Here is a 12,572-nt window from a genome sequence, read left to right on the forward strand (position 1 = left end):
ATGCTGCAAGCATAAATGTTAATCCTAAATCAAGCGAAGCAAAGCATGCTGGTCCAGACTGGAAAGAGTCTGGAAAATATCACAGAATAAAAGCAAACGGCATAAAGAAGGCGGCGAAGAAAGACGTCGATAGCAAAGAAAGAAAAATACTCAACAAAAATGCTAAACAACAATAGCTTGTGCTGGAAAATGAGTCATGGGTTATCTTCATCCATTCTGTACATTCATATTCGACATTGTATTTAGTATTTAAATATAGAGTTAAGTTTCTGTTAAGAGACTTTTTTTCTCTTTAAACCAGGCTGCTCAAAATGGAGTGAAATACGTAAACATTTAAAGGATACATGTCTGTAAACATTTACATTTCCCCTCGTCCAATCAGAATCCAAATCAGCTTTTTTTTGGCAAAATAAGAGCGCATGTGTAAGGACTTTGACTCTGGTGTCAGATCCTCTCATGTACAAGGACAAAGAAAACAAAGACAACACATAAGTAGACAGAACAAAGAAAAAAAAGATAACTAAGACATCCTGTTCCTACCTTCATTTCCCATCATCCCTTTCTTTACACACTCCTCCCAAGCTTACAGCCCCTCACAACTCCAACCCTACATCAGAGGTGCAGCAAAAAGGGCGAGCAAAATCAGAGCCGCACAGTCCTGAGCCAGATGTCAGCTCAGACGAAGAAAACAAAGACGTTCATGGATCTATTTGTCAATAAGTGAATATATTAAAGTGGAGAAGGGAGCTGCGTCACTGCTACAAGTTTTTTAAATGGCATCTTTTCATCTGCTCCTGATTCACAACATTTTTAATAAAGAATTACTCAGAAATGCAATTTTAATCTTAATTTTCATCAGCCATCATGAGTAAAATGCTACAAGAAAATCTCCAAAAACACAATTTTTAATAAGGGTGAGTGGTCTTAAACATTTGCAATATTTCACCAGATGGTTATTATGTCTTTTATGGTAAGTGAGGCAAAATACTCAAACCAAACAAATTAATTTGTAACATTTTTTAAACTACAAAGCACTTAAATGTGCTCCCTTAAAGATAAATGTTAGTGAAGCAGAGCAGACTCCAGCTGAGGCAACGATTCATAAACTTCTCTGAGAGGTTTCTTCAGAGCAACAAATTAAGAGACCCACAATTATGTGATGTGTTGTTCATGATTATTCTTCATGCTGCAGAGTGGAACCAGAGACAGTTTCCACATTGTCGGTTTTTCCACAAAAATGACCATAAAGCTTCCCTGCAGGAAACATAATGAGCTTCCTCTCTTCATTGACTTCCACCGCCATGTCTACAAATTTCCTCCCAACTTTGACATTTCCATCTGGTAAATCTTTGCTGTAATACACGAGCATTCAGAGCAGCAGACTGCACGCCGCTGCAGCTCGCCTGTCTCTTCTCCACAGCACATAATGAAGCCCGCTTGATGTTTGTTTTATGTTGCATCATTTCAAAGCTTGTACTTTCTTTGTACTTACTCAGACAACACTTTATGCATTTACACATTTAAATGATGCTGTGCTGCTTAAAAAAATGTCTAAATATTTACTACTTTGGAAATATCTGTTCCCTCCTGACCAAAATATCTTTGAAGAGATTGGTTGATTCACTTTTTGTAGAAACAATTCCAAAATACATAGAACATCCTTAATTTTGCGCCAGTCATTTCTGATCAGATTCACGTTGAACTACAAGAACTGTCAAAAGTTCCCATAATGCATTGTTTTGTAGTCACCAAAGCAGTCAGCGCAGAGCCAGATTTCCAGCTGCTCTCGCCTAGGTAGGCACCTTGCACCCGCCCCTTCCTTGTGATATTTTTAGGATGATTGACATGTGATGTCAAAGCAAAAACTACCCAACATGCACTGCAATCCAGGCGACCTACGCAGTGCTGCGTCTGCCTTCATGATCTCAAACACGCCTAATGAATTACTGTTGCTCTGAAGAAATTAATTCCAAGAAGAGCAACGCAGGTTTTTATCATATGTCAACACACTTTCTGTTCAAATGCATTTGTTTGGAGGATTTTAGTTATTTATTAATATGACTTCCATTCTGCTTAGCTATAATGTTGTAAATTGACTTTTATTTGTGAATTTGTATCGATAAAATTTATGTATTTCTACTCTCGGCTTTCTATGATAAAACCTACGATGACCTGCACACTTAAAGACGTTAGAATGTTTGAAAACTATAAAGCCTGATGACATCATGTGGTGACATCATAGCTTTAAATGAATACTAATTTTAGTTTTTGAAAAAAAATGAACATAAAAGTGTTTCCAGGGAGACCTCCAGTAGTTTGTTAAACAAAGTTTTTACTTAAATAGAACTGTTTTCTATTGACAGTAAAGCAGTTTAATTTTCTTCTTAAGAAATAAAGCAGTTTATTTTTTTTCTTTTCAAGAAAATTATTTTCAAGTTCAATTTTCTTTGCAAGAAAATTAAACTTTTTTTCTTTTTAAGAAAATTCACCACAGTAACACAGATGGAAATGAATATCAATGTTAAATTTTTATGTTTATTCCGCCTTTTTAAAAGAAAAAAACAACAAATGAGAGGAAGTTATTAGCAATTCACCAACAAATATTTAATTAAAGCGATATTCAAAATCATTCAACCTTTTAACACCTTTAAGATGATGTAACTTTTCAATTTTTAACGCGATCAACGTCATTCCAGTAGATTAAGCGGCGGAGCTCCGCCGCTTAATCTACTGGAATGACGTTGATCGCGTTAAAAATTGAAAAGTTACAGTATGTTAAAGAACGTGAACTCTGGAGCTCCGCTGTTTAAGAGTTAAATAGACAGTACCTTTTCTGAAATCCAAAAACCTCAGGATTAATGTGTGCTTTTCACTTTAAGAGGAACATTTCTTTAGCCAACCGCTCTTCTGGACGTCAAACCTTAACTCGCCGTGACCCCTCGTAGCGTGGGAAGTTTCCTTAACCTCAGCGCTGCTAAGAGCCCCAGCATCAAGTGTTTCCTTGCAGTTCTGATGACCTTTACTGCTCTCAATGTTCACAAAAATATCCTAACAAACACAGATTTCATCTTTGCTGACAGGTCAGATCTACAGTTTGCAGATTTAGCTATTATTTATTTTTTTACAGTTTAGTCAGATAAATGTTGCCTTCTACACATATGTTCTTCTGTAGAGCTGCTAAAACGTGGAGAGCATTTCAAAGCGTGGCAGGTTTAGTCAATATTCAATTAACCAAGTCAGCCGGTCACTGCGACTGTTTATCAATAGGCTTTTTAGCTGCACATCCCCAACCAATTAAACTTTCCTTTCATGGTATGAAAAAAGCCTAACAAGCTGCGTTCACAGACTCAGCCAAACTCCTGACCAAAGAGCTGCACATGCCTCCAGCCCGGTCGTGGAGACAGAGCAGGATTTTGTGTGTTTTGGACAGTTATTTGCCGTCGAAGTATTTGTGCGGTTATTGATGTGAATCTGGGGCACATTGTAACCTCTGACCTTGAAATCATTCATTTCCGCATATTCCACAGTTGAGCGTATGGGAGCCAAACAGAGCTGAACGGAGACTGCGTCTTAGGCTTCTTATGAAGAAAAGATTGAGTTGTCTTAGCTGTTATGATGTTCAGGAAAATCTGAGCATTACCAAAAACTGAAACCAGCGTTGGACCAGACGCTCATCCCGGCTCTGCGTTACTGTGCCAAATCAGTTGTTGGTCGGTCAGCCATGAACCGGGGCAGTTCGTGACTGTCTAGACAGTGATAATGATCTCTATAGCATGTGACTGAATGTGCCACTGACTGCTCTGCAGGATTTTGTTGTGGCATCCACTTGTCCAGTCCACCAGAGAGTGGACATAAATCGAAAATAACATGCCAACGAAAAAAAAAGGATTCATTTGAAGAAAAAAATAATAAAAGAACCACCCATGTTGTCTTACCACACTTTTCTTTTTTTAAGTTTTCATCTATTATGGTTGTTTTTATTGCATTTTCTGCCAGCCTGGGGGTCATTGTCATGTTGCATGAAGCTCCTGCGGCTCAGACGCTGAGAGAAAAGAACACTTTCCATTTGGCATCAAAGCAAAAAACACGCTGACAACATCATTTTTCTTTCAGCTGCCCTGAAAACCCATCAGTGTTTTTCTAAGAACTTCTTAAAAGAAACTAACAGAAACTGCAAATGCTGTTAAATGAATGAAAGCACACGTTTTTAACTGTCCCAAATTTCAAATATTCATTTTAGGGGGGATTAAGACTGGACATATTTGGTTCGCTTAAAGTGAACCAGAGTTCTTTTCCCCGATAATCCAGAACAAAGTTTCAGTCTGAATACTCCAAAGCAGACCCTGGTACAGGATCAGGAACCGCTCTCGGACCAATCGTTCGAGGTGGACTCTGTGACTTGGTTTGCTCTGAGATCCCTCAGTCTGAATACGGTCCATCCTGGAATAACTGGACCAAAACAGGCAAAATAGGCTGTTTAGGAATTAGACTAATATATACACATTAGCTATTTTGGCAAAGCTTTTTTTTTTCTTTTTTTTTAAATATTTTGAAGTTTATCTATTTTTCAGCTACATCCTAGCTGTTTTGGCTAACCTAAGTTTTTTTTAGGCTAATATGACATTTAGCTAATATTTTAGCTTCTATCAGCTTCAGCATTTTCAGCTATTCACTTCAGTTTTCAGCCATCAGCATTAGCATCTTTAGCGGCCAAATTCAGCTTAGAGCATTCACACTAGCATTACCACAGGAAATGCGATATATCTAGTTCATATTTTTGTTAAAAATTTATGGTTTTAAAGTTTAAAAAAAAAAATTTTTAGTGTGTTCAATAAATGTTAATCCTGTTCGGCCTGCGACCTAATGTGTGTTTTGGATTTTGGCCCCTTGTGTGATTGAGTTTGACAGCCCTCCAATAGAGAATCAATGGGAAACGAGTAAGGGGTTTTTAACTAAACCCTCCGCGGCTTCTGCGGCCACAACTTGGCGGGCCAATAGATAACCTTTGGCGGGCCACACTTTGGGGACCCATGCCGTAGCGTCTCCGGTAACCACCTTGCAGCATGCCTCAACCGTACCAAAGCCACAGTAAAAAGTAGTGAACCTGGCCTTCACACTGACATTCAAAATTGACCAGCGAAATAAAAAGTTTTAATAAACAAACTATCTTGACAAGGATTTGCAAACGGCAGTATTGCCCCCTGGACAATGACGTAAGAGATCTTTAGTCATGTGGTTTTGTTTACAATTTTTGGTCTGGAACAGAAATCTCCAGCAGATCCTGGTCTGAATACAGACCAAACGCAGGTTTAGGACTCGATCTGGACCAAATTAAGCGGACTCAGTCCGAAACAAATCATTTTTCCAGTCAAAATACTCCCTTAAATAGATTGTTACTGTACTCAGCAGATGTGCTTTATTGAATGGAAACACAATGTTTGACCCTGATCTGAAATGTGGGACACACTAAACCAGTGATGCAGACACAAATAGTTGGAATTAAATGAGAAAAAACAACTTTGACATTCGTAAATTTCTATGAAAACAAATTTTAATCTCTTTTGGCCAATATTACACATTTTTACCTAAACTCAAAACAGAGCAAAAGTTATAGAAACGTATGTTGTGAGTCTTTTTCTGTTCAGTTTAATCAGATATTTAATACATTTAATACATTTTAGTTAATTTTAAATCTTTTTGTTTTTCAGTGTCTCTTGCAACTTGAGTGTATAAAATTGTAGGTTGAAAAATGAAATGACTGCCAATGCAAAGTTAGCAAAAAAAAGCTGATGTGTTGAAGTGGTCAAGGTTGAATGAGAGCCAAAAGCACTCACAGTGAAGTCATCTGCACGCCCTGTGGAAGACACAGGGTGCAGCAAACCACCGGTTTGGATTTCCTTTCCACTTATTCCATCTTTTTGAGCTTCTTTTTGGTTTGGTGAGAACTCAGTTCAAAGTTATCACCTGAGCCTTGTGAGTGAAGCCGGCCTCGTGTGCCTGCCAGACTGGACATGTGTCTGTCTTTAGGAAATTAAGACGTTAAATGGAGGTTTCTAACTGTTCAGAAACGCCTGTACATGTGAGTGTGAAAAGCTCAAATCTAAGTAAAGTTCGGTTCAGTACAGGATTTGAAAGCGTGTTTTTTTTTTTTTTTTTTAAAGCAGCAATTTTTAATTTTTTGTTTTCTCAAAAATAACAAAAGTTGGATGGAAGAACTCATTTTTAAAGATAAAGTTTTACATGCATCAGTTTAAGTTGAAGTAAACCCACATCAAAGGAAAAATGCTGGAAATATGGTGTAATTAGGAAATTAGGGCTGAAAACATGATAATCTATTGGCAGTGGGCGGAGCCAATCTTCTCTTACCTTTTTATTTGTTTTTTGAAGCAGTATTTGTTGACAGTGCTGTCTGTCCTGTCAGCTGTTTTCATCAAAGAAAGTAAAGTTGTGTTGGGAGGCCTGAGGCCCCCTCCTCTGTTTGAGTACCCCACTGCAGGGCTGAGCCTCCGTCTCTGGCTAAGTTTTCTCTGTGTGTGGAAATGTTTCCCTCCTGGGCGCCTTGTGCCAGCCCCCTTTCCCTTCCCGCGATGTGGGGGTGATCTTTCCCAGGACAAAGACATGAATATATAATGGAATGAAGCAGGAGGGGTGGGAGAAACAAAAAAGACAGCGAGTGAGCGGGAGGAAGGGAAAGTGGGAGCACATTCAGGCGGACACAGAGGGCTTGTTGAAGGATTCCGAGCTGCCGGGAGCCTCTGAGAGTTGTGACAAAGAAGAGAGAAGAAGCGAGGAGAAATAATCCCGACTTTTTTCCCATTACAGAGCCAACTGCTAACTCATTACAGACTCCACAGGGTGTGGGATGCACAGTATACCATGTAGTTAGAGAGCAGCTCAGTCCCCCTCTCCCCTGTGCCTCCACCACTTGGTACGGTCCATTTAAAAGGCTGCATGTTGTCTCAGTGTGTGCAGGGTCCTCTCAGGGAGCAGCTGCTCACAGCACGTTCTCCTCGGCGGGAGCATTCACTTTCCCCTCCGCCTGCTGGGCTGCATCTTCTCCTCCTCCTCCTCCTTTTTTGTCTGCTCTCTTCTCCTTCCCCTGCTCGCACTTTTTCGTCTCCGCCTTGCTTCAAGGCATGCCTTCTCTCAGTGCTCGGCCGCTGTAGTAACAGGTAGAATTCATCTCCATGAGAACAGAGGACGGACTTTTTTTCTCCCCAAGTTCAAGTAAAGTGTTGGGACTCGAAGTGCAGGTGGAGGGGGAGAAGGAGGAAGAAGAAGAAGAGAGGAGTGGAAGTAGGAGGTGTTGGCGGAGAAAGAAAGGGTGTCAGCTTCCCCTCCTGGAATGCTCCTCTTGACAGCATGCTGCTCTGTGTGGATTTGGTCCTCAGGGGAAAATCCTTAAAATGATGGAGGACAACAAACAGCTGGCCCAGAGGATTGATGGGGCCATCCAGTCTGCCAGTCAGGAAGTGATCAACCTCCGCTCTGAGCTCTCGGCCACCAGCCGCAGACTGGCAGAGCTGGGTGCCAGCAGCCCCCCTGCCCTGGAGAACCACCACCATCTCAACCACCGCGATGGCAGCCTCCACTACCGAGGTGAGCGTCACAACACACTATATGTAGACTTGCTTGTACTCACCCAATCCCCTGCGCCTGAGATGATGTGAGAACATCAACACGTGTGACCAGAGAACAGGGGTGGGAAGTATTTCGAGAATGTCCAGCAGAGTGACTCATTTCATTCACCCATCCCTTCTGATGAGATTTTCCTCAAACTCTGCATGAAAGAGACAGCATAGGAGGAAGCAGATTGAAAGGAAAGAGAATCAGAGACACTGTTATTAGACAGGAGGGGTTGGGGTTAGAGAGCGTGGGCCGGAGTTGGTCAGACTTTGGTTTCCCAGGCAGCAGCTGGTTTCCTCTGGGCTCAGAATTTAGGTTCTGCTTTCTCGTGTTTAGTGGCAAAATTGCTGACTTTGTTTTTAAAGTTCTGGTACATTCTTTTACTTTTTGTAGTTGATGAACCAGTCGTAGAGTTTTATAAGGACGTGGATGGAGCTGGAATTATTAATCTTGTCAATTAAGTCATTTAAAAGAAACATTTCAAGTTTCCAAATCAAGAAACAAATGCTTTTGGTTTCGCTTTTGATTGTTAACACTCAAAAGTCTCAACCCGTTCATCTTTTGATCTAAGTGTTGCCAATGGTATTTGAACCCTTTAAAACCAGAGCTCCAGTGTTTATGTTCTTTTATTTACTGTATCTTTTCAACCATTAGCACGATCAACGTCATTCCAGTAGATTCTGAAGGAGAAAAGCGGCTCGTTGTGTTAACGATGTTAACGATTTTGTGTTCAACCGTCACCAGCGACGCCTCAGGTGTCTAAGGGTTAAGTCAAAATAAGTATAAAGCTGTGGTATTTTCTAGAACACAGTATCTGGAGAGCATCAGGCCTTCAATAGAAATTTCTGTGGGTAGGAGTAAGCCTGCCCCCACTTCCTGGCATCCATCTGTTTACACTCTCTCCCACTAGCTAATAGCCCCTCACATCCCCAAGCTAACATTACCGGTGCAACAAAAATGTCATTTTTGGTCTGCTCTGCCACAATTTGAATTAAAAAATACTCGTAAATGCAATTTTACGCTTAATTTTCTTCAAACGTCTTCCGTCATGAGAAAAGAACATGCTAAAAAAAACAGAAACACAAAAATTAGTCTTTAAGAAAATGCTAAGCAGTGCTGGACGGATCGATCCAAAATAATGATTGTATCGATCTCAAGTTGGTATCGGATCGATACTGACCCACAGATATCGATATTTCCACTTTTGTAATTCTGTTTTTATGTTTATAAAGTAATTAAAAAGGAAAACTTAAAAAAAAAACATTTGCGATGATTAAAAACAATTGAGATTTTAAGGTTCATGTTATATCTCCTGCATTTAAGAAAAATATCTATATTGTTATCAATATCGGCGATATTGACCGGTATTGGATCAAAACCCGAATGCTCAGTATCGCTCAGCCCTACCAAAAACAACAAATTCATCAAAGTGAGTCTTTAAGAAAACGCTAAGTAGTGTTGGGCGGATCGATCCAAAATATTGATTGTATCGATCTCAAGTTGATATTGGATCGATACTGAACCACAAATATCGATATTTCCACTCTTGTTTGAAACTGTTCTGTATCAGTAAAAATGACCCAGCTGAGTCACTGCCTCACCACTACTTGTTTCTTTTGGTTTGTTGACTCTTTTGTGTTTATTTCTTCACTTTTTATTTAATTTCAAGTAGTTTTTATTTTAACAAACTGTTTTTCCCTTTAATTGAAAATATTGTGCTAATTCTGTTTTTATGTTTATCAAGTTATTTAAAAAGGGAAAACTATCAAAAAAAGCATTTGCAGTGACTAAAAACAATTGAAATTTTAAGGTTCATGTTAGATCCACGCATTCACAAAAAAAATCGATATTGGTGATAGTGACCGGTATCAGATCGATGCCTGAATGCTCAGTATTGCCCAGCCCTAATGCAAAGTACATTATAGAAAACAATGATTTATTATTATATTGAGTTTGAGGGTCAATAGTTCCTGACTGCTTTAACATGTGTAAGGCAGGCTGCTCCATGCGTCACCAATAAACTGTTAATAGAAAACGCTTTTTCTTCGTGTACCTGTGGAGCTGGTGAGGTAACATCTGGATGGCCAGATGTTTTCCTCCCAAGAGGATTCCTGTATCGTTAAGTTTCAGTAGTCGTTGGATGGGAGACGATTCACTTGCAGCGAGAAAAGGGCAGATCCAGATGTGTTAATCTGTGTAACAAACGACTGGGATATTACAGCATTTTGCACCACAGCCATTTAAAACTAACATGTTTACAGTGAATGCGGTAGAAATGTAAAACGATCTCGCTGTGTTGCTTTTGTTCTGGTTCCGTTTTTGTCAGTTATTGTGAGTGTCCTTTAGATGCTAAGTCAGCGCTTTCCTTTGTGCGCGGCTGAAGCTTTTGTTTGTTTGTTTCTGCACGCTGACAGGTGGTCTCATGCTCCCTTTACTCTTTACAGTTGAAATCACTCTGCTGCAGTGAATTATCTGCTGTGTCCATCACTTTTACTTTCTGCCTGTATTGTTGGGGGGGGCTACTAAAACAGTCAGCTTGACATCCCAGCATTCCTTCGTGTCAGGCCAGTGATGTCACACTTCCTGTTCTCAGAGGCCAGCAGTCAGGTGACGGATCAAACCAAACAGCAGCTCTGCCCTCCGCCGCCCCCCAGCAGAGCTCTCACCTCGCAAAAAAGACTTAATCCCGAAGACTGCTTAGTTTAAACCTGTTCTTATGAGATTTTCAGATTACTCCTCTTAGGGTTCTCCTTCGTTGGCCAGTGTGGGGTGTGATGAGCTCGCGCAAGTAGCTTAGAAAGATTAAAAGTTCTTTAGGTGTGCGTCTCTTTCCAAGCCAGGCTGTTGTTAGTCCATTTTGTTTGGCTTTGCCTTGTGCAGGATCAAAGCGGAGGTTATTTAATATGCATGGGATGACTCCTCGCAAATGCATTTTTCTGTGCCAAAGCATCAGTATTTCTGCTGTGTTTCATCTCTCTCATAATGCAATAACACCGCTGACAAACGTCCAGCATGACCATAAACACATCATTCACGCCCGCCGTTCCTGTCAGACCTCAGAGTTAGTCCTGCAGTCCAGTACATAATAAAACAAGGAAGAAAATAGATTTTTTTTCACTTTGACCAAGGATTCACTTCAGTAATTTTGTTTTTCTACATTTTTAGGTATTTGTGCATTAATTGCTCAAATGATTGCATATTCTCTCTGTTGACTCAATCTATCACATTCATGTTAAACTTTACTTCGAATTCTTAAGTGACACATTTTTACAAACCAAAAACCCAAAAGCTTCTACCCTCTTTGCGCCAAGGAACAGAGATTTAGTGGCCAATTGAATCTGTGCATGCTAACCTTGTCAAGGCTTTACATTTATAATACTTAGCAAATCAGCGCTTTACAGTCAGTTGGTGAAAATCCTCTTATCACAGACTCATGGGATGCTGCTGACAGTAATCCATAAGCTTTTCTAACACGCCTATAAGGTAAATGTTATTGTAACAGCTATTGGCTTTGATGAGGAAGACGTTCAGCCAGCTAAACAAAGTAAGGATGAAGATTAAAATATATGACGTTCTGGTTGGAAACTATGTTAAAGATGACTGATATGCTACAATATTTGAGAGGAGTTTAAAAATTTATTTTGAGTATATCACACTCCGATGGTCTCCTGAAAGCTTCAGCCATTCATTTCTGCTCATTTGTCTTAGAGAAAGGTCAGATTGCAACAATATTTTATGTCTACTATTCACACACTTTTTACAAAACCTTCATAGCCATTGAGTATCTCCTCTAAAACATATCCAGTTCTTGCTTTTTTTTGTGTATAGGAGGGGCTACAGCAGCTCCAGTGCTCTCTGTTGCAGAGTAATTGTTGAAAGGAATCCTCTCCCCATCTGGCCTGAGATTGTCAGAGGCCCAGGTCTCTCATTACTTCATCGTGCTCACAACTGGGAACGTGCCTCCAAACTGCTATTCACTGCAGTTCCTTCCCAGTGACACTCAAAAGTCTAAAGAACACCCACATTCCTGTTCACTGTCAAGGGCGAGTATACCCTGTTACCCCACACTTCCCCACCCTATGTTCCCCTGCAGGGTTCTCAGGAACGCCCTGTCTGTGGTTAACGCGCTGGATGAGACACTGAGAGCAAACAATGGCAAGAGAGAGGCAGCCCCTCACTCCCTTTACATTTCTCCCACTTTTTTCTTCTTCCTCTAGACTTCCTCCAATATAAGGAGTAATCGCTGCCTGGCAGGGGCTCCGGCTCTAACACTGGTGGGTGGGGGAATTCTGTCTTAGTTATGCACGGGGAAAAAGATGCAAGCAACAGGGATGCTAGTCAACTTAGACTCGGCTGATTTAGGCTGACATTGCTCCACAGAGTCAGACACTGACTTTCATATTCATACGTATGTCAGAGTATACATATTTGTTTAAATACAACACATAGATACTTGCGTTATGTGCGTACACATGCACACAAGGACAGATGGACATAGATACGTACATACATGCATGCATTCATACATATACAAGGTATGTGACTACATTTTTAAAATTCAGTGGATTGCTCTGATCTGTATATCACTGGAGAGGTTTTAAAGATACATTTCCAATGGTATAAAAATCCTTCGGATAGCTCAAAGTATAACAAAAGTTATGACATTTTAAGGGATCAAAAGTATGGTGTAATTTTATTCATGAATAAACAGCAAAACAGTAAAAACATTGTGTCAAGAAACAAAGATTAGAGTTTTTAAAGTAACATAACTTTCTCGTTACTTGTCCAATCCATTAAAGGGAGGTACCATTGCTATTTGGTATTAAATCGATATTAATTTCCCTATTATCGAATAATAATACATAAATCTGCTGCTGTATGCTTGTAGCCAATCAGCTTGCTAAATTTGGTCACGTGACCTCATGTTCCAGCGTTCAATTCTTGGA

General features: G+C 40.1%; 1 protein-coding gene across 9 annotated transcripts in view; it reads left to right on the forward strand.

The window, feature by feature from the left end:
• Positions 1-12,572, forward strand: part of kaznb (kazrin, periplakin interacting protein b) — a 144,968-nt gene that overhangs the window by 58,946 nt on the left and 73,450 nt on the right. For 8 of the 9 annotated variants that reach the window (XR_004947922.1, XM_036212022.1, XM_036212024.1 and 5 more), the window contains one exon: positions 7,392-7,599. The exons of the other annotated variant lie outside the window; for it this stretch is intronic. Coding sequence is in view for 7 of the 8 variants with exons in the window: in XM_036212022.1 (XP_036067915.1) it covers positions 7,392-7,599 (208 nt within the window). In the remaining variant the exon portion in view is untranslated. The remainder of the gene's footprint in view (positions 1-7,391; positions 7,600-12,572) is intronic. 9 annotated transcript variants of the gene reach the window in all.

This window comes from Oryzias melastigma, linkage group LG5 (genome assembly GCF_002922805.2).
Source record: "Oryzias melastigma strain HK-1 linkage group LG5, ASM292280v2, whole genome shotgun sequence".
Taxonomy (NCBI): domain Eukaryota; kingdom Metazoa; phylum Chordata; class Actinopteri; order Beloniformes; family Adrianichthyidae; genus Oryzias; species Oryzias melastigma.